This window comes from Diabrotica undecimpunctata, chromosome 7 (genome assembly GCF_040954645.1).
Source record: "Diabrotica undecimpunctata isolate CICGRU chromosome 7, icDiaUnde3, whole genome shotgun sequence".
NCBI classification, from domain to species: Eukaryota; Metazoa; Arthropoda; class Insecta; order Coleoptera; family Chrysomelidae; genus Diabrotica; species Diabrotica undecimpunctata.
The window spans coordinates 75,889,212-75,916,483 of record NC_092809.1 but is presented as its reverse complement, the minus strand read 5'-3'; the positions used below and the strand labels follow the sequence as shown (position 1 = coordinate 75,916,483).

The 27,272-nt window shown below is 32.4% G+C and overlaps 1 protein-coding gene across 1 annotated transcript in view; it reads left to right on the top strand.

Moving 5' to 3' along the window:
* Nucleotides 1–27,272, top strand: part of dally (division abnormally delayed protein) — a 507,405-nt gene that overhangs the window by 465,228 nt on the left and 14,905 nt on the right. Inside the window, exon 6 of the mRNA XM_072539017.1 lies at nt 25,534–25,684. Coding sequence (XP_072395118.1) covers nt 25,534–25,684 — 151 coding nt within the window. The remainder of the gene's footprint in view (nt 1–25,533; nt 25,685–27,272) is intronic.

The window sequence follows — 27,272 nt, the reverse complement described above, 5'->3', positions numbered from 1 at the left end:
GCAGTACATTTTTCAAAACTGTACTTAAATGAATCCATGTCATAACTTTGGTAACCTGTCTAAAATTTGGCATTGTCTAATAATTTTTGAACTTAAGTACAAAAGAACTACGTTAAATGATTAACTATCCAAAAAGCTTTTATTTTAAGCAAACGTTCATTATACATACAGCCGTAATTTTTGAATTAACTGTACCTACCTAAAGATAAAATTATAATTAAAATCTGTAAACTAGGGATTTTGTTGATATTACCGTAACAAGTTGTAATTTTGGTATTGAGAAATTAGTTCGACTATCACTTAATAGATGGGAAAATTAGTTCACGTGTCATTTAGTAGATGTCAGCAGTGATGTATTAAGTGGCGACAGATGCGCGTTTGGCAAATTTAAGAAAAATCTACAAAACATTGAAAACGAGTTTTCAATGTATTTCAATATGATATTAAGTACACCTAATTACTTTTTAATCATAGGATTTTTTCTTTTTGTTCTCTATGTGCCAGAGTTAAAACACACCAGTAAAAGATGACAACAAAATTTTTACTACTTGTACCTAAATTTTAAAGAATTTTAAAATGTATTTTGTCCACTATTTTATATTTTATGTTACACTTTTTCTTATTACAGTGTCTTGAAAAAGGAATAAAACCATTCCGAAAGCTAGACAAAAAGTCATAAGAGTGTTTCATTAACATCCCGGCCAATTTTCTGACTGCAACCCTAATAAACTGTGTTTTTTGTATAATATATATATATATATATATATATATATATATATATATATATATATATATATATATATATATATATATACTAAGGTACACTCGAAGAGTGGTGGGTTTTTCGGTCAAAGTGGAGAAATAAAAGACAAAGAAGGTGGCTACTTCATCTATTTATTGAAGACGTTTCGCTTTCTACTCAGAAAGCATCATCAGTTCATCTAAAAAGAACAATATAAAACCAAACATCCATAGAGAAGTTACCTTATAATGTTTAATGTTTCTTCTTCTTGGACTTCTCTATGGATGTTTGGTTTCATATTATTCTTTTTAGATGAACTGATGATGCTTTCTGAGCAGAAAGCGAAACGTCTTCAATAAATAGATGAAGTAGCCACCTTCTTTGTCTTTTATTTCTTCACTTTGACCGAAAAACCCACCACTCTTCGAGTGTACCTTAGTTTATTTTGGATTGACGGTCGTACTCCTTTTCTCGATATATATATATATATATATATATATATATATATATATATATATATATATATATACAACAAGCGAGTCTTCTACAGCTGGCGCCGCTTCTCGCATCCTAATTTTCTTCTAGTTGACGGAGTCCATTCTTCTATTTTTTTTTGGCCATCTATTTTCAGGCATTCTCTGAAGGTGTCCATACCAGTTAAGTCTTTTGGCCTCGATTGTGTCTATTACGTCTAGATCGATTTCCATTCCTCTGCGAATATCTTCGTTTCTCACCCTATCAAGTCTAGTGAGCTGGCAACATCGTCTCCAGTAGTTCATTTCCATGGCCTTAATTTTTGATTTGTTTCTTTGGTTTACTTCCCAGAGTTCGACGCCGTTCAGCCCAATACTTTCTATTATTGTTTTATAAATTCTTCTTTTATTTTCCTTTGTTATTTTTTTATTCCTTAATAGTCCGTGTAGCTGTCTTGTGGCTGATCTTGCTTGGCCAATCCTGGAGTGTATTTCTTCGCTACTTCCTGCTTTTGATGTTATTTGGACTCCCAAGTATTTAAAATTGTCTTTTGGTTTTATAGTTTCCGTTTCGATTTGTAGGCTTTCTGGTTTTTCTCCTACAACTAAGTACTCGGTTTTTTGTATATTAATTGTGAGGCCCCATTTGGTATACTCATCTTCCAGTTTTCTAAGCATGTAGCCTACATCACTCTCGTCTTCAGCTAGAATGGCTTGGTCGTCAGCGAAGTGTATCGTGTACAATTTATCATCTCCGATTGGGATGTCCATATTGCAGCACTGCACCATATTGAACCACATGATGATGATGATTTGTGATTAATTAGAGAGATTAGTAAAATTTTCTTTATATTACATTAGCTTTTCCTATTCTCATAATTTTCTACACAAAAAAGAATGAAGAAAAATAGGATTATGTTTATTAAATTTTAATTTGAAAAATCAGTGAACATTTGAAATTAATTAAAAATATGTATAGTATTTATGTATAGTAGGATGAATACACTTTTTAGTGTTTACGTCTATTTTCAATACTTAGAATTGTTAAAAAATATTCAGTCAATCAATATTAGGAAACAAGACGTATATACTATTTAAAATGTTTATAAAAACTAAAAAACAACGCTTAAAATCAACAGCAACTTAACCTCAAAAGTAAATAAACTACAACAGGATACAAAAATTATATCGAATGATCCAATCCGAAAATTAGAATTTGTGAAACTTCAACCAAAGAGTATAGACGCTTAGCTATATATATATATATATATATATATATATATATATATATATATATATATATATATATATATATATATATATATTGTTATGATGTGTTGTTTGTTTGAATGATGAGCAATGAGTATTTTTAATAATATAGGGTTTTTATCGCGGTTCTCAAAGAATTAGTTTGTAAGTACTTTTTTAAATTATCTTTATTATAACTATTATGAAACACACATATATATATCTAACCTAGCCAATGTAAATTTAAAATAAACTATCTTTAAATTGAAATTCTTATGAAACTAATTAAATTCTATAGACAATGTAAAATTTAAACAAACTATCTTCAAAATTGAAATTGTTATGACACTAACTAAATTATATTAACAAAATTTTGTACCTTTCTTTCACTGAATGCCTAAATGAACTGTTTTCCACTATATAAATTCTAATCACCACTGAATGTCTTCGTACTTCAGTTATCCTTGTTTTTGTGAAATTACTTTTTCCAATTATCAGCTTCTACCAATTTAAGATATATTTTTCTTCACCAGCATTTATAAACCACCAAGCAAACCAGCAAAACAGCATTTCTATTTATTCTTCTTTTCAATATACCAATATCCAATTATTATAAGTTGATTTATACTGATCTCCAATCATAATATAATTTTAATTTCTTCCAATATCCATCCAATATTCTTCTAATATACTTTTTAAATCTTCAATAATTATTTGTGTATAATTATAAATGTGCATTAAAATATATGCATAATTTTTAATCTTCATTTAACTCACTATATTAAACAATTTGACTATTTGTAACTGATTGACTAACTGAATGGATTGGACCTACTTTCTTACTAAACTGCCTGACTGCTTACTAAAACTGCCATCTTGAATCCAAATCACGGGTATTTATATCTTTTTGGATGTTCCAGAACCATCTGGTAAGAGATCATGTTCGATTTAGTTCTATTTCTTCTATATGGATGTTCTCGAAAAAAATATCTGTTCGATCCAACGGCATAATCATTATTCCAGAATGTTCCAACATAAACAAATGGTCAAATTCTGCATTCTGGAGAATTCGTTAATGTTCTATTGATAATTTTGTTGACATTTAGGCTTTTCAGATCAGAATAAACATTTAAATCATTAAATATATATAAATTAAACATTTTAAACTAACATTATTATTATAACCCCACTTTATATTCCCAATTATTTCCTAAAATGTCACTTGGAGAGTATTTTTGGTTGCCTAGTCACATGGCTCACTTAAATATATCTACAAAATCATAACTACTAAAATACAACTTTTTACAATTATTATATGCTAATTTCTTAAAATTGCCCTCACATAAATATATTTTTATTAAATTCTCTAGTATATAACTTCTTAAAATAACCAACTACTTTTAATATCTAATATATAACTTGTAAATTATTTTTAATCACTATTTTTTTTTCTCCTATATCATATCAATATATATATATATATATATATATATATATATATATATATATATATATATATATATATATATATATATATGCGTCTATATAAGCGTCTATGTTCTTTGCTTCAACCAAAGCTTCAACTAATAACTAATATCCATGGTACAATGAATTTGTACCATGACTAATATCAACTTACGTTGAAGAAGACCAGAAGAAGACTGCCGATTGAGAGCGAACTGTACCGATCGTAAGTTCTAGTACTTGGCCCTAACTCGATGTACTTGGCATAGCTGGCAACAATGTGGCTGTTAAGAGAATTAAATTTCGGAAAAATTAAAATATTAGAATATGATGTACGTGCTGCCATCTACTCATAGAATTGTTAAACGTTAATTTATTTGAATGTCACTCGTTTTAACTGCGGCGTGAACATACCCTCTTAAACGGGCCATAGAAAACTCAATGGGAAATTCTAGTGCAGAATGCGTAAAACCGGTTGAGTTTGGTCACAATGAAATTAAATATTAACAATATTTGAATTTTCAATATTTTTTTTGTTTTAGGATTTATTGTTTAAAAAACAATAAAATGGATCAAATGTACTCAGTTGAGGAGAAAGTAGCAATAATACAAGATGTTTTATTCAAGCAATAGTGCGCACGCTGTCAGTTGTTTATTTAGCGGATGATATCTCTAGACTTGCAAGAAGAGATTTTACCAAGCCTTGCTTAAGTTACTCTAGATGAACAAGAACTTTAACTGGACAACAATAGGTGGAGGGTAGAGGCATTCCTTAAAAACAGTTTAAATAATTATTTGATTGGAAATAACTGTAACATTAAGTGGCCTCCGAGATCAAGCGATATAGCTCCAAAGGATTATTTTATCTTATTTACAGATATTGAAGGATTACAATGCAAATTAATGAAGATTGTGCAAAAATAACGCCAGGCGTTCTGGCTAATGTTAAACGAGAATTTTACAATTGATTGAGATACTGCTTAATACAAAATAGCGTATCGTTTGGCAAGTAGTATAGCCGAGTATGCTCTCCTCTCTACTAATCTAAAATTGAACTTTTCGTCATCCACCTACGTTCGGAAGACGAAAAATCCATCACGACTTGACCTGATATTATTAACAATAACACTGTATATAGAAATAATTATAGATTTCAATAAATCCGCTGTACATTCGGCTTTGTGGGTGGTTCCCTCTGAAATGCGATTGTGATCAACAACTGAATTATAATTACATTTTATAATAATAAAAAATGATCACGGCCGGAACATTGGCGTATCTAAAAAATCTTTGAAAGATGTACATTTTTTTTAAAGTAGTAACAAACCATGGGTATCTGTTATGCGTATTAAAGGTAATCTACAAATTACTAAAACAAGAAAACAGCCAAAAATGCTATAGAGAGTGGCACATTTTGATAGATGCATGTTTAATAGAATGTGAAAACACTGGTTTGTCTTCACTTCTTCGTTGGTTCACTGGTAAATAGAATTGAATTGAAACGCTGTGGACTGTAATTTCGTTTAATTGTAAAATAGATGTTACACGTCTAGGTATGTGTTCACTCTTACTTCTTACTTAATTCTAAAATGGAATGAATGCGCATAGCCAAGCGCGTAGTTGACATGGTTGCCATTTAAAAAATATCAAAAAAATCCGAACATAGCCCCCCTTTTGAAGGGCACCTTCAAAAAATATACATATACACAAAGTAATGAAATAATAACATAACTAAATACATAAATATAAAAACAAAAGTAATTGTCAATTGATAAGTTCGTCTTGCATGGGTAGAGGGCACAAATGTCTTATTGAACGAGTCACTGTTGAATTCCTGGTGGTTACCTCTGCTACTCTGGTCTCTCCATCTCTACCTAGATATAATTTAGTAATTCGTCCTGTACTCCATTTACAGGGAGGAACAGAATCAGTTTTAATCAGAACCAAGGTCCCTAGTCGAATCTTGGTGGATGGATCCTTCCATTTATACTGCTGATGGAGTTGAGATACGTATTGTTTAGAAAATTGGTGCCAAAATTGTTGATACAGCTGTTGAACATGTTGAAATCTGGACAAGCGACAGCTGGCTATATTGTCTACGTCATACTCTGGCAATGACGTGAGAGGTCTACCAATTAGGAAATGGGAAGGGGTAATAGGAGATAAGTCATTAGGACTACTTGACATTTCAAATAATGGTCGTGAATTCAATATACCTTCTATTTGTATGATAAGTGTATTAAATTCTTCAAATGTTACATTGTTATTAATTAATATACGTTTTAAATGATGCTTAGTGCTTTTAACAGCTGCTTCCCACAGCCCCCCATGATTGGGTGTATAAGGAGGAATGAAAATCCATTTTATTCGTAGCTCGCTTGTAGCCTGTTCAATAGAACTATAATTGTTTTGTAAAAATTGTCCTAATGATTCAAGATAATTGTTGGCTCCAATAAAGGTGCTGCCATTGTCTGAATAAATAGTACTAGGTATACCACGTCTAGCGGTAAATCTTTTCAAACTTGATAAGAAGTTCTCTTTTGTAAGATCTGACACAACTTCTAAATGAACAGCTTTTGTGCAAAAGCAAATGAATAATGCCAAATAACATTTGAATACTTTAGCCCCACGCCCCGTTTTGTTAAGAATATTAAAAGGACCTGCATAATCTATACCAGTTACATCAAATGGAAAATTCGGTTTAATTCGATTATTTGGTAGATTAGACATTGGGCTTAAAAATGGAGTAGGATTAAATTTGAAACAAGTTAAACAATTTTTGACAACTTGTTTTGCTAACACACGTCCTGCTATAGGCCAGTAACGTTGTCTTACTGCCGACAGCAATAATTGAGGACCTGGATGAAATAGTTGCTTGTGTTTATATTTGAAAATTAATTTAGTAAAATAGTGTTTGGATGAAAGAAGAATAGGATGTCTAGTATTAAATGATAAGTAAGTATTGTTGAGTCTTCCACCTACTCGAAGAATTCCTTTGTTATCCATAAATGGAGTTAATGAAGAAAGTCTATTACTTTTTGGAAGTTGATTTCCTTTATCGAAAAGGGATAATTCGTCAGCAAATGACTCTAATTGAGCTTGTTTGACGATACTAATATGGGCTTCATCTAATTCCGCAATAGATAAATTACCAGTACGCTTGTTAGCTTTATTTCTTAAATTGTAGATGAAACGTAAACAATAGGCTGTTATTCTTTGAAGCATAATAAAATTTGAATATCTAGTGATTAAATCTGATGATTGTACTGATATAACTTGGAAAACTTTAGGAGTCTTTTTCAACTCTGTCAATTCTGACGCTTTTAACTTAAAACCCACATTGGGCCATTCTGACTGTGGCAATTGCAAAAACGTTGGTCCGTTCCACCAAAGTGTATTGGAAATTAATTTTTCGGGCATAATACCACGAGACGCAATATCTGCTGGATTACTTGAACTGTTAACGTAATTCCAGGTGAACATGTTAGACAATGCTTGAATTTTTGCTACTCGATTAGCAACGAAAACTTGTAATTTACTAGGATCAGTATGAATCCAACTTAATGCTACCTGAGAATCAGACCACATGAAAATGGGAACATTTACATTAATGGCTTCTGTTACGATTTTTATTAATTGTACACCTAATAGACAAGCACAAAGTTCTAGTTTAGGAATAGTTACAAGTTTTATTGGCGCAACTTTAGTTTTTGAACACAAAAGATTAATGTGATACTGATTCGAATCATCGACGCTTCTAAGATAAATGCACGTAGCATATGCAGCTTTCGATGCATCACAAAAACAGTGAATATCAAGTAAGGTATTCGTGACAACTTTACGAGGAATAGATATCTGATTGAAAATAACAATATTATTTTGAAATTGTAACCAAGTCTGTTGCAAATCCAAGGGAATCGGAGTGTCCCAGGAAATATGAAGAGTCCATAATTGTTGAATGAGCATTTTTGCAATAATAATAGACGGACTTAACAGACCTAGAGGGTCATATATCTGAGCAATAATGGATAAAATGTGCCTTTTAGTAAATGTTTCATGACTACGTAACTTGTTTATGTTAAAAGTAAATGAGTCAGACGAATTTAACCACTGGACACCTAATGTTTTGCAACTATCATGATCTCCCAAATTTAATACTGAATTTGAGACATTGGATTCTTGAAAATTGGTAATTACTTGCTGATCATTGGAGACCCATTTTCTTAAAACAAATTGAGCTGACTTGAGCATATCGTAAATAGATTTGCATCTTTCTTGTAGTTCGCTTAGATCATTAGATCCAGTTAATAGATCATCGACATACATATCATTTAAAATTGTGCTAGAAGCTAATGGAAACTTGTCTAAATTGTCTTCAGCTAATGCTCTGATACATTTAATTGCTAAATAAGGCGCAGATCTAGTGCCGTATGTGACGGTGTTAAGTTGGTAAATAGAAAATTCTTCGCTATTATCTTTACGCCAAAGAATTTGTTGTAAATATTTATGATCTGGATGTATGAGTATCTGCCTATACATCTTAGAAATGTCTGCTGATACAACATATTTATAAATTCTGAATCTTAACAAAATGTTTAAAATATCGTTCTGCACTTTGGGACCTACATATTGAAGGTCATTAAGAGACCATCCTGATGAGCTTTGGCAGCTTCCATCAAAGACGGTTCTAAGTTTTGTAGTAACACTAGACTCTTTTAATATGCCATGATGTGGTAAAAAATAGGAATATTCTGAATTAATAGAAATTTTATTCATATGACCTAGGTTTTCATATTCGTGAATAAAATCAAAATAGAGTTGCTTAAAATAGGAATTGGAGAATTTTGATTCTAATGACTTAAATCTTTTAATAGCTGTTTGCTTTGAATCACCTAATAAACTAGGAGAGTGTTTTAAAGGCAACTTTACAACGAATTGTCCATTCTCATCACGAAATGTGTCTTGTTTGAATAAGGATTCGCAAATGCGATCGTCTTGAGACAGAAATTCATTCTTGGTAGGAACATCTTCAAGTTCCCAAAACTTTTTTAATTGATCATCCTCAGGGATGTGTACTTTAATAAAATTGCATACATATTTATCTGAATTAATTGGAACTGTACCTGTTACAACCCAACCTAATTGAGTATTGATTAATAATGGAAGATTTTTACCTAATGAGATTTTATCTTGTAATATAAGATCCCAAAAAATGTGAGCTCCAAGTAATAAGTCAATTTCTTTGGGACAATTGAATTCTAGATCTGCTAAGTTAATCTAGTAAGGCTCGGCACTTATGATAATTACCAGCTTGATCTTTAATATTACATAAAACTGTAGCTAATAAAACTTGACTCTCATTTTTTGCAAAATTTATACTTATTTGTTGTTCTAAATTATCATTTCTATGATCAGAAGTAGTAGGTAGACTTACTTGGTGACTGATGTCACGAATTGAAACTTGTGCATAATCTTTATGAAGCAAAGTGTTATGTTTGTGAGTTTTACAAATAGGACATGGACCAAATTTACAATGGCTCTTATCATGGCCACTTAATAGACAATTTTCGCATAATTTATGTTTTCTAACCTCTTGAAACCTCTGTTCGACCGATAAAGCTTTAAATGTTTATTTACTTATAAATTAAATGTTCCTTTCTGCAAAAATTGCATCGGTTTTTAACTGCAAAGTGTACTAGATTGTTAGATCTGTTATGATATTTGTTTGAAGTTGAAAATTGTGATTTGAATGCTTGAGACTCATCTAAACTTTGTAATATATCTGTTTTATTTTTTAAGAAATTAATAAACTGTTCTAAAGAAGGTAAATCATTTGCAAATTTAGTTTCTTTCCATTCCCGTACAGTATTTTTCTCAAACTTGTTAACTAAGATATGGATCATGAATGAATCATACAACTTTTCTTTTGGTATGTCAATACCTTCCAAAGAAGTTAAATGTTTTGATATTTCATCCAACATTTTTCGAAAACTAGCATAATTATTATCTTTTTGCATCATTGATAAATTTAATAGAGATTTAAAATGGCTATCTATTAGAAATTGTTTTTTATCGAACCTATCGCATAATAACTCCCACGCTCTCAGAAATGGTTGATCTACATTATCTAATCCTTCAACACAACTAGCTGCATACCCTTCTAATGAGGCTTTTAAAAAATGAAACTTTTGTCCATCGCTAAGCGAAGTATTATTAGCAATGGTCGCATTAAAACTATTTTTAAAAGCAATCCAAGATTTAAACTCTCCTGCAAATACTTTTAATTTTATTTTAGGCAATAGAACATTTTGTAGGGGATCATTTCCTGGTTTAAATTCACTAGACTGACTATATTGTGAGCTATTACTAGTTACTGGTTTTAAAACACCTTGTAAATATGCTTGCGCCGCATAAAACCGATTTTCAAATTCCTCTCTTTCTAAATAGTTTTCTGGTAATTGACTTTCAGAGCACTTTCTTTCAATTTCTGTTTGAATTATATCAAAATCGTTTAATAGATTTATATTATTATCGTACCTAACTTGAATATCTGCAATATCAACATCACCTTTGTCTTTTATTTTATTAATAAATTTCTCTAGAAGTGATAATTTCTGTTTCGTAGTTCCTCGATTTCTTCTCAGATCTTTTAAATCGTCTACAAATTGTATCTCGTTATTTGAATTAGCCATCTTATTTAAAAACTAGTAGTTAAAATAGCCAAATACTTGAATAAAACTAGTTATTGTTATCAAAACAAATAATTGTATACAAATATTACAAATCGAAGGTAATATTTAAATAGATTTATAGATCAATTGCATAAAAATGTTAATTTTATTGTCAAATAAACCCAAATGAATTATCAAATGGACGGTTTTACGTTTTACTAGGAAATAGGAAAGAAATTGAAATGGATCTGACCTTGTATGTACAGTAGTCCTGACGAATACTTGTCGCTTGTCGAAGTTGTCGCCTACGTTTCTTTACGATCGGCTCTCTCGCTGAATTGGTCGACTGGAATTGACACTGGAACTCGGAACTGGTTACTTGATTTTGCCTCCAACTAGTTTTGGCGGGCACAAGGCTTGCATGCCGGTAAAATAGATAATTGAATATTTCACAAATCCGGCTCGAAGGACCAAAATGTTTAATAGAATGTGACAACACTGGTTTGTCTTCACTTCTTCGTTGGTTCACTGGTAAATAGAATTGAATTGAAACGCTGTGGACTGTAATTTCGTTTAATTGTAAAATAGATGTTACACGTCTAGGTATGTGTTCACTCTTACTTCTTACTTAATTCTAAAATGGAATGAATGCGCATAGCCAAGCGCGTAGTTGACATGGTTGCCATTTAAAAAATATCAAAAAAATCCGAACAATGCATCCATAACATACGCATACGCTCATCGATATAATATACTAAGAATGGAACATGTTGATATTTTTACATGTAACTGATAGACGACGGTACTGACGTCACATTACTAGCTCCAATGTCCGACTTGAATGTGACAGGTGATTAATTATTTTCCGATATTTTAATGTTAAACAGGTAACAATATGGGTTAAGTCAATAATTTAATGAATTCTTTTTATAAATCAATCTTCTTAGAGTGCCGTCTCCCTAAGGAGGTTGGCAATCATAATGGCTGTTTTTATTTTTGAGCTTGCTGCTCTAAACAAATCAATCGATCTGCATTGATACCAATCACGTAGATTCTTAAACCATGAGTTCTGCCTTCGGCCAACAGATCTTCTTCCTTGAATCTTTCCCTGTATGATGAGTCTCAAAATTTCATATTTTGGTCCCCTCATCACGTGGCTTAGGTATTCCAGTTTTCTGGTTTGTATAGTGGTAATTAGTTCTGTTTCTTTACTAACCCTCTCCAGTACTTCTTTATTTGTAATTCTATCAGTCCATGATATTTTTAAGACTCTGAAGTATAACCAGAGTTCAAAAGCCTCGATTCTTTTTAAATTGCATTTTTTTAATGTCCAAGTCTCAGCTCCATATATTGAAAATATATAACAGCGAATGGTACGTAGTCTGATCTCCAAATTTAGATTTTTGCACGTTAGGAGTGGCTTCATTCGTATAAATGCTGATCTTACAATCTCTTTTCGCCTGTTTATTTCTGCATTATAATCATTGGTTTCATTGATCAAAGTTCCCAAGTACTGATAGTTTTCTACTTGTTCTATCACGTTACCATTGATTGTCAATAGGTGATGTATATTTTGTGGTCTTTTTGTAATTAGCATGTACTTCGTTTTTTTAGCGTTTATAGTAATTCCCATCTCAGCAATATTCATACTTAAGCTTTCGATAAGATGTTGTAGATCTTCTATACTCGTTGCTATGATCACAGTGTCGTCTGCATATCGTGTTGTTAATTAATTTTCCGTTAACGGTAACTCCCGCTTTGATATTACTGAGCGTGTTTTGGAAAATTTCTTCAGAATATAAATTAAACAAAAGTGGCGATAAAACACATCTCTGTCTAACTCCTCTACAGATCTTCATTTTTTCTGAGTATTGCCCACCAATTTGAACTATGGCACTTTGGTTCCAATATAATGTTTGCACTATATTTATAATTTTACTGTCAATGCGCTTGTTCATAAGTATTGATATTAGTTTTTCATGTCTCACTTTATCGAAAGCTTTTTCGTAATCAACAAAGCACAAGTGTAGATCAACGTTTACATCCCGACATCGCTAAATCCATATGTTGATGGCAAATAGTCCTTCTCGAGTACCCATTCCATTTCGGAACCCGAACCGCGTCTCGCTAATATCCTCCTCTAGCCTTTCGTATATTCTCTTATGTATTACTTTCAGCAATACTTTTAAAGTATGACTCATGAGGCTCAGTGTTCAATAATCAGGGCACTTTTGCTGCTTGTTTTTTAGGGATGGGTATAAATGCTGACTTCAGCCACTCTTATGGTATTATTCCCGTATTGTACACCATGTTGAATAAATGTACCAATACTTCCAAGTTATCCTCTTCCACTAGTTTTAACAGTTCTACTGGTATGTCATCTAATCCAGCTGCCTTATTGTCTTTAGAGTTTTTGATAGCATATTTTGATTTCATCTATCGTGATTATCTAAAGGATTCAATTCTTGTATTTTCTTCATTTCACCTCTTTCATCTTGGAAAAGTTCTCTAACGTACTCCTCCCATCGTCTTAATTTCTCTGGTAAATCTATTAGTAGTACTCCTTTTTTGTTTTTTATGTGTCCTTGCTGTCTATTTTGACCCATTCCAGTCACTTCTCTTATTTTTTTGTGCATATTTCTCATATCATATTTTGTTTCTAGTGCTTCTATCTGTTTACATTGTTTCATCAAATAGATTTCCTTAGCTAATTTGATTTTTTCCTTAATTATTCGTTTTATTTCTTTATACTTCTGTAGATCTTTTCCTTTATATTTCATTCTTTCTTCCATCTGTAATAGTATTTCTTCTGTCATCCACTGTTTTTTTAGCCTCTTACCTCTGTTGTATTAAACTTTCTTGAGCTGGTTTCAGTAATGTGTTTTTTATATTGTTATACTTCTTGAAAATTAACTTTATTCAACACCAACAATAATACAATACTTTTTAACTAACTGACAACTATATACTTCAACATTCCAAATTAAAAATACAACTGTCCCCCAACTGTCAAAAACATCTGTTCTATATATATTTTCTGACGTTCTAAACTTCACTAGACATTTCAAGAATTTTCGATGTCATCTTGAATGTTCTCGAACTACTTCTTCTTTTTCGTCAATGGACTTTTCCTATGTGGGATAAATTTTTCGTAACACTGCTTCCTCCTTTATAGTTATTCGTCTCGAATAACTGGACTATCGGGGATCGATTGAAGCCAACGGAGTGGATCAGTTCCATGGTTTGGAGCTAGTCTCTCGATATAAACTACCTTGGGTTTACTTCTAGCTGAAAACTGGATGTGATAGATTAGATCATTTATTTTCTGCAGGACGGTATACGGGCCTTCCCAGTTTCGTTGAAGTTTCGGACAAAGTCCTTTCTTACGTGTGAGATTGTATAACCATACTAAGTCACCTCTTGCGAAAGTTGTACCAGTAGCATGCATGTCGAGCCTGGCCTTGGCTTTATCACTTTGAAGCTTCAAACTTTTACGAGCAAATTCGTAGACTTTTTCTAATTTTTCTTTCAAATTTTCAATGTAGGTCGGGGATGAATGTTCTTCTTCGCAGGAAGGCAATCTTCCAAAAATAAGATTTTGAGGAAGCTTCATTTCTCTTCCGGTGATCATCATTGATGGAGAATAACCAGTTGCTTCATGTTCGGAACTTCTATAGGCTAACAGGAATAGAGGAATTAAACTATCCCAATCTTTTTGATTATCAGAGACAAACATCGAAAGGTATTGACAAACAGTTCTGTTATGTCTTTCGACCATTCCGTCTGATTGAGGATGAAGAGGCGTAGTGCGAGTTTTCTTAATACCCAAGATATTCATTAATTCTTGCCATAATTCTGATTCAAAATTTCGTTCTTGATCAGAATGTAACTCTAAAGGAACTCCATGTCTTGATACGACGTTTGTTATAAATGCTTCTGCTACTGAGTTCGCATCTTGATTAGGAAGGGGTACAATTTCAGGCCATTTTGAAAAATAATCCATTGCGACCATTAAGTACTTGTTCCCTCTCTCTCTCATCGGAAGTGGACCAAGAATATCCACTGCAAGTCGTTCAAAAGGCTCTCCGGAAAGATATTGTGCCATTTTACCACGACTTCTTGTTCTAGGGCCTTTTTTACCATTACATAAATCGCATTTCCTACACCAATCTTCTACATCTCGGCGACAATCGATCTAGTAAAATCTGTCTTGAACTCTAGCCAGTGTTCTTTTGACTCCAAAATGTCCTCCAGAAAGGCTTCTATGAAGTTCTTGCAACACACTTTTAATGTGTGATTTCGGCAGTACTTGTTGAACTATACGTACTTCATCGGGACTTTCCCACTTCCGATATAATAGACCATTGGAAAGATACAGAGATTCCCATTGAGCCCATTACGCTTTTATAGTTCCACTGTATTTGGTTATTTCCTACCAAATAGGTCTTACTCCATTTTTAAGCCATTCTCGTATGACTTTTAAGTCATTATCTTTCTTTTGACTCTTTTTAAGGTTTTCCAGGGAAGTCTGATCATTATCTTCTTCCTGTATAACTGTGGTTATCTGGAGACTTACTTCTTCGGTTATGTTCTCTTTATCTTCACGTCTTTTACAGTACTGGCATTGTCGTTCCAAACAGGGTCGCCTAGAAAGAATATCGGCATTGTTATGGAGACGCCCTTTTCTATGTACTAAGTCGAAGTTATACTGTTGGAGTCTCTCTATCCACCGAGCCACAAAAGTATGAAAATGTTCTAGGGCTTTTATAATAGCTAGGAGCTCTATTCTGGTAACACAATAATTCTTTTCAGCCTTTCCCATTGTTTTACTAAAATATGCAATAACTTTTTCTTCGACTTCCTGTTCTTGTGATAATACTGCGCCAATACCATGCTGAGATGCGTCACAATCCAACAGAAATTTGCCATCTTCTCGTGGATATGCTAGAATTGGTGCGGTTGTAAGTCGTTTTTTTAAATCTATGAAAGCATTTTGACAATCCGGTGTCCAGTCAAATTCAATGTTGTTTTTGGTTAGTCGATAAAGGGGCTTAGCTATGCCGCCAAAATCTTTAATAAATTTTCGGTAATATGAACAGAGTCCAAGAAAACTTCTAATTTCCTTTTAATTTCCTGGTTTGGGCCAATCTTTAATAACTGAAATCTTCTCTGGATCAGTTTTAATTCCTTCTACTGAAACGATATGTCCTAAATAGTATGCCTCTCTTTGAAATAGTGAACATTTCTTCTAATTTAACTTTAAATTAGCATTTCTCAATCTGTCAAATACCTCGCTTAAGTTTTTCAGATGTTCGTCAAACGTTTTGGACATAATCATTATATCATCAAGATATACTAGACACGTTTTCCAGGTAAGTCCTCTTAAAACCATCTCCATTAGATGTTCAAACGTAGCTGAAGCATTACACAGACCAAATGGTACAACCTGAAACCTGTAGAAACAACGGCCAGTTGACAAAGCTGTTTTGTCTCGATCATCAGGATGTACTTCTACTTGCCAGTAGCCACTTTTTAAATCTAGGGTAGAAAACCATTTAGCACCTGATAGAGTGTTTAGTGTATCATCTATTCGTGGCAACGGATAACTGTCTTTTTGTGTAACCTGGTTTAATCTTCTGTAGTCTACACAAAAACAAGTAGATCCAGCTTTTTTAGTTACTAAGACTACTGGTGAACACCAGGGGCCCGAAACTTCTTCGATAATATCAGCATTTATCATGTCTTGTATTATGTTTTCAACTTCTTTTTGTCTAGCAAATTATTAACAATAACAATATTATACCTCTTTTTATTTACGTCCATAATTTGTTTGTTGTCAGTTAGTGTTTTTTGCATATTAACATTCACATTATTTTTTAATTCGTTTTTTATTTCTTCGTTTTTTAGCATTCTTACATTAATTTTTGGTTGTTGTTCTTTCAATTCAAGTTCAATTCTTTTTAATTTTATTTTCACGTCAGCAACTAATGGGTTGTGGTCTGAGTTAACATTTGCTCCAGGATAAGTTTTAACTGAGGTTATAGAGTTTTAATATCTGCTATTTACGAGTATAAAGTCTATCTGGTTTCTGACAATGTGGTTTTCTGTATGTGAAGGAGACGTCCATATTCTCTTAGGAAGCTGAAACCAAATATTGGCAATTACCATATTCTTTTCTTGGCAGAATTCTATGAGCCTTTCTCCTCTCTCTTTTCTAGTTCCTAATCCGAACTGTCCAACTATATTTTCAACTGTACCTACTCCAATTTTTGCATTAAAGTCTCCTAAAATGTAAGTAATATCTCTAGATTTTGTTAACTTGATTGTATTGTGCAATTCTGAATAAAACTTTCGATCTCATCTTCGGTCTTATCAGCTGTGGGAGCGTAGACTTGGATCATATTAATATTACAGTTCCGTGCTTGAATTTTTAGCATTATTATTATTTCTGACATTTAAATCGCACCTAGCACTGATTTTCTAATAGTGTTGCATATGATGAAAGCTACTCCGTATCGATGATCAGTTTTGTCTCTTCCAGTGTAATAGATATTGTGGTTATTTATTGATATCTCTCCATTTCCTGACCATTGTACATCGCTAACCCCAAGTATATCTATATTTAGTCTCTCTTTCTCTTTAATAACATTATGTAGTTTTCCAGGCTGATACATACTTCTTAGATTCCAAGTAGCTATTTTTATCTGAGAGGGTTGAGTATTTTTTTTTTTTGGTTTTTTTGTGCAAGGGTTTCGCGTGTTGACGACCAAGGAGGCCTTGCTTTCTGATGATTGTCCTCCCCTGCCGGATTTTGGTCTCCGATTACCATAATCAATTATGTCTCTTGTGCAAATAGTGTTAGCCATTATAATTTATACTAAAGATGTCATCAGGGACCTTTAATGCAGTGGTTTGTCGTTGCCTTCTGCATTCTGATGCCGTTGACCACTTTCTTGGTTCTTCCGCCTTCAAGATTAATTTCTCAGTCTCAGGACAACAGAGTGTCCTTCCACATACTAGCTTATTCGCCCTAATCCGTTGGCCAGTAAATGGTGGATTGCTTATCATGGCATAAATCAATAAATTCGTTAATTTTTAATATTTTGAATCCAGCCACATCAGTGACGGGCGATGCACAATTACGTAACTGTAAAATATATATGTTTTTATGTTATAGAAATAATATTTTTTTAATTTTACCATGTTTGACTTCATATCTTTTATTCTAATGTAAATAAGAACGAAAATAAATAATTATTGTACATGTATAGACCCAAATTTTTTTTTTTTTTTCGTACACCACTGACATTCCGGAAACAAGAGTCGACCATTTTTACTAGCTACTTTGGACACAAGTATTTATTTATAGGCTCTATTCTTAGTATATTATATCGATTCATACGATATTTCCTATCACTGATCTACACAATTGCAAGAGACATTAAGAAAATCCAAACATTTCGAGGAAATCTGATTTTTCTACATAACACATTGTATTTTCAATTTCATTTGCAATTTGCAAGGCAATGACTTTTGAACTACCTACTATCAATCATACACTTTTGATAGTCCATCGCATTATCGTCACAATTGTAATATTCGCAGCAAGTACTGTAGTCATGGATTTATACGTCCATGACTGTAGTACTTGCAGTAGTGAAAGAATATATATATATATATATATATATATATATATATATATATATATATATATATATATATATGTATATATATATATATATATATATATATATATATATATATATATGTATATATATATATATACATATATATATATATATATATATATATATATATATATATATATATATATATATATATATATATATATATATATATATATATATATATTCTTTCACGGCTGCAAGTACTACAGTCATATATATATTATAGGATAGGATATATATTACAGGATCCAACTTGTAAATACAATACATTTTGGAGACGGCTATCGCCGTATTCCCGTTCTCCTCCGCCAATCCTCTCGGTCCAAGGCGTGCTCCTCCTCCAAACCTCTAGATTCCATCGCTCTTCTAAATCCTTCATTCTATGAGCGTCGAGGTCTACCTCTTTTTCTTCTTCCAGGGGGCATCCATCTGTAAAGTTTTTGGGGCCAACGTTTGTCAGGCATTGTCAATAGGTGTCCAAACCATTTCAAACCTCTTCTTTCTATTCTGTAAATGACCGTTTGTGTAGCATTCATGTTATTTCTTATAAATTCGTTGATCTTCCTTTCCAGCCTTGATGTTCTTCTTCTTCAGGTTCCTTCTCCTATCGGAGCTTGGAAATCATCATCGCTATTTTAATTTTATTGGCCGCGCTTCTGAATAATTCTAATGAGTTGCAACCGAACCATTCTCTCAAATTTCTTAGCCAGGATATTTTGCGTCGTCCTGGGTTTCTCTTTCCTTGTATCTTCCCCTGCATAATTAATCTAAGTAATACGTACCTACTTCTCGCCCCTCATTATATGACCCAGATATTGAATCTTTCTAATTTTAACAGTTTTTATGACTTCACATTCTTTCTTCATTCTTTGTAACACCTCTATATTAGATATTTTTCAGTCCACGATATTCTGTGGATTCTCCTGTAGTACCACATTCCAAAGGAGTTTAATTTTTTGATTTCAGACTGTTTTATTATCCACGCTTCCATGCCGTATAGTAAAGTAGAAAAAACGTAACAACGTAGCATTCTTGTGCGGATCTCTAGATTAAGGTTACGGTTGCAAAGTAAGTTCTTTAATTTTATGAACGTGTTTCTTGCCATTTCTATCCTAGATCTGATTTCTTTTGTTTGATCTCCATCTTCGGTTAGCCACGTTCCTAAATATTTATCTGTTGTTACTCTTTCGATCGTTGTATTATTGATGATCAGGTTATCTACATTTTGTGGTTTTTTTGAGAATATCGTTGATTTCGTTTTCTTGAGATTCATTTGCAGTCCGTACCTTTCACATGCATTGTATACATGTTGTATTATGTACTATAAATCTTCCATGTCACTTGCAAATATGACCGTATCGTCCGCATATCTAATAGTATTAATGCTATTTCCGTTGACCAAAATACCTTCCACAATATCCAATAAAGCTTCTTGAAATATCACTTCACTGTAGACGTTGAATAATAGTGGTGAAAGTATGCACCCTTGTCGAACTCCTCTAAGTATACTTACTTCCTCTGTCAGTTCTCCTTCGACTATTCTTGCTTTCTGATTTTGATACAGATTCGATATAATTTCTAGATCTCTACTATCTATGTTTTTGGTCTTAAGAATACTTAAAAGCTTTTTATGTTGAACTCTGTCAAAAGCTTTTTTAAAATCTATGAAGCAAGCATATATGTCCTGATTCATATCCAGACATCGTTGTGTCAGAACAATCTTCTCTTCAGGTCTGCATTAATTGTCCATACTTCAGAGCCATAACAAAGAACTGATTCAACCATGGTTTGCCTTTCTTTTGTTCCTTTTGGAAATGTTGCGATCCCACCATAAGGAGTTCAGACATCCTACAATTTTACGTCCCTGAATAATTCGGTGTTTAATTTCGGTTTCTCCCAAGCCGTTTTTATCAATGAATGCACCTAAATATTTAATTTTTTTTACTTGTTTGATTTCCACGTCCTTGTCTATCAGCACTTCAAACCTTGCATCTGAATTGATAACTAAATATTCTGTTTTCTTCATGCTGACTTGTAACCTCCATTTTACATATTCTCTGTATAGACGTTTTATCATAAATTCTAGATCATAAGAATGTAACTTGTAACCCGCATTTTACATATTCTCTGTATAGACGTTTTATCATAAATTCTAGATCATAAGAATGTAACTTGTAACCCCCATTTTACATATTCTCTGTATAGACGTTTTATCATAAATTCTAGATCATAGAATCTTGAGCTAGGACGACTTGGTCATCCGCAAAGTTCAGAGAAAAGTACGTCATCTCCTATGAAGATTCCCATTCCCTGGCAGTGGTTTTTCCAATTTTGGAGGACTGCCTCAACATATAAATTAAACAGTAAGGGTGACATACCGCGTCCTTGTCTTAGTCCTTTAGTTACTTTTATTGTCGTAAAAGCCAATTAACGAAAGAATTATCTCTGTAATTAAAAATAGTATGGCAAATTTTTGGTACTAGGCTGTATACTCACACAGCCAGAAACAGTTTTATAAAAAGGATTTTTCACAGGAATTACACTCTTTTCACTAAATTACATCTAAATCTCAATAAACAGAACTCCTTTTTAATGCAGTTCATAGTTTAAAAAATAGGAACAAAGATTCTAAAATACACGTTGTATAGATAAAAACCAGGGGCATGCAGTCCCTTCAACGTGACTTACAATGGTAAAAGAATTTCTCCTAATTATGATTATTTCACTACGAGTTTTTTCTAATAACCATTGAAAGAAAACTGCCAAAATACTTTTATTTGTGGTGGTATATCTATTTAATGTTTTATCTCATTTGTTTAGCAATAACTTTCTTTATTTAAACATGTTCCACTTAATTTACAAGTTCTAAATACAAAAAAGTTTTTTCGATTGAATTTTTAGGATAAAGATACAAGCTGAAAGATATAAAATCGTTACCAGTAAGTAGTAATCCGTTCTGAAATATATAAATTTTTAATTGGACCACACAATTCGTAGTTCCAATTCGGTGTTAAAAGCTGGCCACTCCTATCTATTGTTAGAATGCATGTAATTGATTATTACCAAAGATAAACCGGCTCATATTTAGACACCCTGTAGTCAGAAACGTCAAGCAATAATTCCTATCTATTAATTTGCAGATTAATTCGATGACATATCGCGCTATGTCCAAGATACATATCTATCATCTATCACGTTCCACACCCATACCTTAGATTTTAGATGTGTATCTGATCAGAAAAATATTTCTGTAACAGTACGAGCGTGCCGCAAGATCGATCACCGTTCGTAAGGTATACCAATGGGATTGTTATTTTAATTAAAGTATTTTTATTATACAACAAACTGATTACACTTTTACAACTATAATTTTAATAATTTTAACGTTACAAAGTATATGCTTAGCGCCAAAACACACACACGCACATATATATATATATATATATATATATATATATATATATATATATATATATATATATATATATATATATATATATATATATATATATGAATCTTTTTTATTTCCTGGGTTTGTCGGTCTGTTGTAAATTAAACTACTTAACTATTGCTTAAAACGTTTCGGCAAATTTGTCATTTTCAATAAGCACTTTATTTTATAAACGTGTACATTATACAATGTAATTTATTATTATACATTTACACTTTTTAAAATTTTAACATGGATTAAAAAATTGGTATCTGACTTTGACAGATGACAGCTGGCAGGTATCTTAAAATAGGAGTGGTTCAGTGTCGTATCTTAAATATCTGCCATAGTGCATTTAAAAACAACTCAATTTATTAAATTATGATACATATTGGAAAGATCTTTGATGTCAGTCTTATTATTGATAGAATTTGCATCTGTTTTTGTAATTTTGTTTTTTTTCCTAAATCAAAAGAATGGCTATTTTCTAGAGAATGTTTGGATAGGGCTGTTGTGTTTAATATATTGGTCTGTATACTTTTTCCATCGTCAATTTGCCAAGCGTCGGCTTTTGAGATTCTTTGATGTCAATGCCGACCATTGGCGTGGAAATTAAGAAAAGGGATCAGTTATCAAACGCATATTTCAAGAAAAATCATATAATTTTTATTAATTTTTACATAATTATATTCAGGAAAATTTCTCAATTTTTGGGCAGAAATTGTTTAAACAATTTTTTAAACAAATTCAAAATATCACCTTTTGTGCTCCAAAAAATATTTTTTAGGTTTTTGGGTGACTCTAAATAAGATCTATGTCATTTTTCTCAAAAGTTAATAGTTTTGGAGATATACGCGATTTAAAATCCGAAAAATGCGATACCTAATATGCATTTTCGAGGCTTGAAAAATATGTAAATGAGTATTTTTGAGATTCAAGAGTATCTAAACTAAAGTATCAACATTGATTTTGGTGAGAAATCGGAGCAATATTTTCCGTAGCAGAAAAAGGTGATCTTTTGAATTTGAATTGTTTCCGGCAAAAATGTCCGGCACCCTTCAACCTTCGATTTGTTTAAACGGGGCATTTTTGAATAGGACTCTTCAAAGGACAGAATCAGTTTTTTTTTCAAATGGGAGCGGGCTCACAACATCGAATAAATAACAAATTAATTCTTTCAAATTAAAGCTTGTTTTTGATCATTCTAATTAATTCTTTCTTTACTGGAATCTTTTTAGGAACAGTGATGTTTTTAAGTTGCATAAATTTTAAAATTTCGTCCTTTTTCGTGTTATTATTAGGTATTTTATTTAATATGCGGGAATGATCCGACGCATTATCCATAACAATCACTGAATTCGGCGGAATATATAATTATATTCAGGGAAATCTCTTAATTTTTCACGAATCAGTTCTAAAGTAGGCACTCTATTTTCTTTGTAAAAATTGTAAACTGTTCGCTGAATAACGTCTTTTGCAGCAGTGTCAATCCTACCCAATTTTTTATTTGGTCGCTTTCGTTTTAAGTAATGATCTGTAACTGTGCCTAATTTAATAATTGTATATATCGTCTTATACCCGATTTTTTGAAATACATGAATTCTCGAAACAATTGCATTATCAATTGTAAACTGTTCGCTGAATAACGTCTTTTGCAGCAGTGTCAATCCTACCCAATTTTTTATTTGGTCGCTTTCGTTTTAAGGAATGATCTGTAACTGTGCCTAATTTAATAATTGTATATATCGTCTTATACCCGATTTTTTTAATACATGAATTCTCGAAACAATTGCATTATCAGTCATCCCAATATTTTCTTTTTTTAAACACTCATACATATTTAAAACTATTCTTTGGGATTGTACGTGCAAATCTTTATTTTTTAATTCAGAGCTGTCATTAACATAATTGTCATTATTTATTGATAACACAGAAGTTGATGCATCTTAAAAAATGCCATCCTAGAAAAATATAATATTACTTATAACTTATATTACCTATACCTTTTAATAAGCCTCCGCCTCTTCTTCTCTTCTTCACGTGCCATCTCCGCGACGGAGGTTGGCAATCATCATGGCTATTCTGATCTTAGATGCTGCTGCTCTGAATAGTTCAATTGATGTGCATCCGTACCATTCCCTCAAGTTACGCAACCATGAGATTCTTCTTCTTCCTACACTTCTCTTGCCCTGGATTTTCCCTTGTATAATCAATTGAAGTAGGTTGTATCTCTCATTACGCATAACATGCCCCAGGTATTGCAGCTTTCGTGTCTTGATAGTTTCCAATACTTCCATTCTTTTGTTGATTCTTCTCATGACTTCGTTGTTTGTTACATGCTCGGTCCATGATATCTTCAGGATTCTTCTATACACCCACATTTCAAATGCTTCCAACTTTTTAGCAGTCGACGCGTTAAGTGTCCATGCTTCTATCCCATAAAGCAGAGTCGAGAAAATATAGCACCTTGCCAGCCTAACTCTCAAGTCCAATTTTAGTTCTCTTGCACAAAGTACCTTTCTCATTTTATTGAAGTTTGTACGTGCTTTCTCTATTCGAACTTTGATTTCTTTGGAGTAATCGTTTGTGTGATTAATTCCTCCGCCTCTGCAAAAGGAAATATTTTAGGGTGTCACATACCCAGACAAACAGGTGTTCATTAGAATTTACGGCTTTGCGCTTCGCGCTGTTGCCATAATGCATGAGTTTAAAATTAGTGAATATAACCTTAATACCATTATTAATATATCTGCAATTTTTCATGTTTCCGGGTAAGGTATAAAATCAATGAAATTTGGAAAAAATAATACAATTCTTGAAACCGTTTTTGAGAACTTGGGATTCTAAGTTGTCTGATTTCTTAAAAGTCGATCATTATATCTATAAAAGTATTACCGCTAAATTCACCAACAGGGCAACGTCGAACGTTCAAATTCTCTCCAGACTACAATGTTGCCAATATTCGAAAATTACTTAGAATATAAGTAATATATACAAAGTTCACCGTTGCTTTAATTCATTAGTGAAGAGTCCATGGAAATATTAGTACCTAGTTAATTAATTTATATATATATTTTTTGAGAATATGTTTATATTATTTTTTAAGAGTGTCGTTCGTTGACTAGCAATTGAATAATAACGAATAGGGAATAGAGAATATTTTTTAAATATAACCTTAGGAATTTTAGGAAATATGTCTGACAACCTTGATTTGAAAGGCGGTCTCTTTGATACCATAATGAGACATGTTTATGTTGGAAAATTATTAGTGGATGTACTATACACTATGTTTGTGTGGAACAACTCTTCTATGCAGGTATTGGTGTGTTTGCCCAATATGTTGAATTAAAGTCTTTACAATTTATTTTATAAAAAACATTTGATTGATAATCTTTATTAACCTTGGGTTTGAATTTTGAAAAATATTTTCCAGGTGTTTTTGATGATTTATGTCTAACATTAATATCATACATTGCATTTGTTTATAAAATCCATTAATGTATGGTAAGGATCAAAACATCTGGAAAATATTCAAAACACCTGGAGAATAATACGGTTAAACCTAAAATTAAGATTAAGTTTATAAAAATTAATATTAAACTTACCAGGCTTCCGGGTTAAACCGCGATTTTCGCTGCACCGAGCTTTCGACATCCTCTCTGATCTATTTTCCAGAGCTTTCAGGGTCAGTCTTCTGAGCCACGAGATAGGGGACTAAGACCCCAAAAGCCACTTTATAATAGTTCATCGAAAAATATTGGCTCGATGTACCTACTTACAACGTAAAAGTGAATATAACTCATTTTCTTTATTATAGATCGCCAGTACTTCTGTTGGACCAAACTATTCTGATTCGGATATGCAACGTGACGGGACTGAAGGTTCAGGATCAGGGGCTGGCCCCGATATCGATGATGATGACTTGATGAGAGGATCTGGATCTGGCGACGGACCCACAGACCACGACGGTGAGTTTTAGCTCTTCCTTATTAATTAACGAATAAATGAAATAGCAATTGAACTATGTTATATTGTTTTTGTAATTAAAACATAATCATTATCAAAATAAAACTTAGTATCTTTTAAAGTCTGGGGTGAGTTTGTGGTTAAATTGATCCAAACTATCACAGATAGTAGTGCTTCTTCAAAAGAGAACTCACTATATGCATTGTATAATAATGGAGACATAATACATCCTTGTCGCACTCCTCTCCTGATTTCAATGTCTGAACTTGTTCGTTAATGTTTGTTTATTGTCTTTAGAATTTGGACTAAGTTTTAATATCTTACTTTGAGAATGCTTTTTCTAAATCGATGTAACAAACAAGAACATCCCCATTAATATCCTTGCATATTTGAGCTATCGCGTTAAAAGCAAACAACACCTCTTTGGTTCCTGGTCCATTTCTGACTTTTATCTATTCCTTCTTCCAGTTTTTTATTTATGCGACCATGTATTATTTTCAAAAATAATTTGAAAATATTACTTATTAATGATATTTTTCAAATGTAGGTATAGTTTGTAGTTTTTAGCGTTTACAACACTCAGATGCAAAAAAAACGCAACGGAGAAAATTTTGGTCAAATTCAAAGTAATTCAGTTTTTTTTTATTTTTAGCCCTATTTTGATGATTTTTTTAGCACACTGTGTAAAAATTTATAAATTTTAATTTAGTATAGTGAGTTTTTTAATAAAATTTGGTATTTGACTTATTATACGGGGTTAATCGAAAGGTGGTTTTTTATCCTAACTTTGAAACATCCTGTGGAATAATTCCGTTGCGGACTTTGCCACCCACAATTTACGACTTTTCCTATTATTACCATTATCTTTTGTATTAATTTCTAATACGACGATGGGAGCTTTGATGACTGATATCCAAGGAATGTCATATCGACATCCCAGAAGCACTGTATTTAAATAATGATTAAAACAACGACATGATCTTGGTTTTAATGAACAATGATAACAATAACAAAACATAAAAAAAAAGAACTTAAATTTAACTTAACCTAAGTACGAAAATAACAAAGAAAAACTACTAAAAAATAACTTAATACTTTGTATTGCCTCCCCTAGCCTCTATAACTGCCTGTACACGTCGGCTCATGTTGTTTATGAGGTTGCGAATATCATCCTGCTGAATATTTTGCCATTCCTCTTCTAGAGCCAAGCGAAGGTCGGTAATTAAGGCTGGTGCGACTTCGCGACCTCAAATATTTCTATCAAGCATGTCCCAAACGTGCTCTATTGGGTTTAGATCTGGCGAACACGCTGGCCAGTTCATTTTATTAATACCAACTTCCTCTAAATATTGCGTGGCACACATTGCAGAGTGGGGTCGCGCATTATCTTGCATTAACATTGCTCGTTCTCTCCCATCTGATGAGTGAAGACAGTATCTCGACTCATCCGTAAAAGGAACATTACTCCATTTTCCTAAATTCTAATGTAAATGTTCCCTGGAAAATTTTAGTCTAGCCACTCTGTGCCGTGGAAGTAATTTGGGCCCAGTTGCTGTTCTACAACTTTGCAAACCAAATTTATGTAATCTT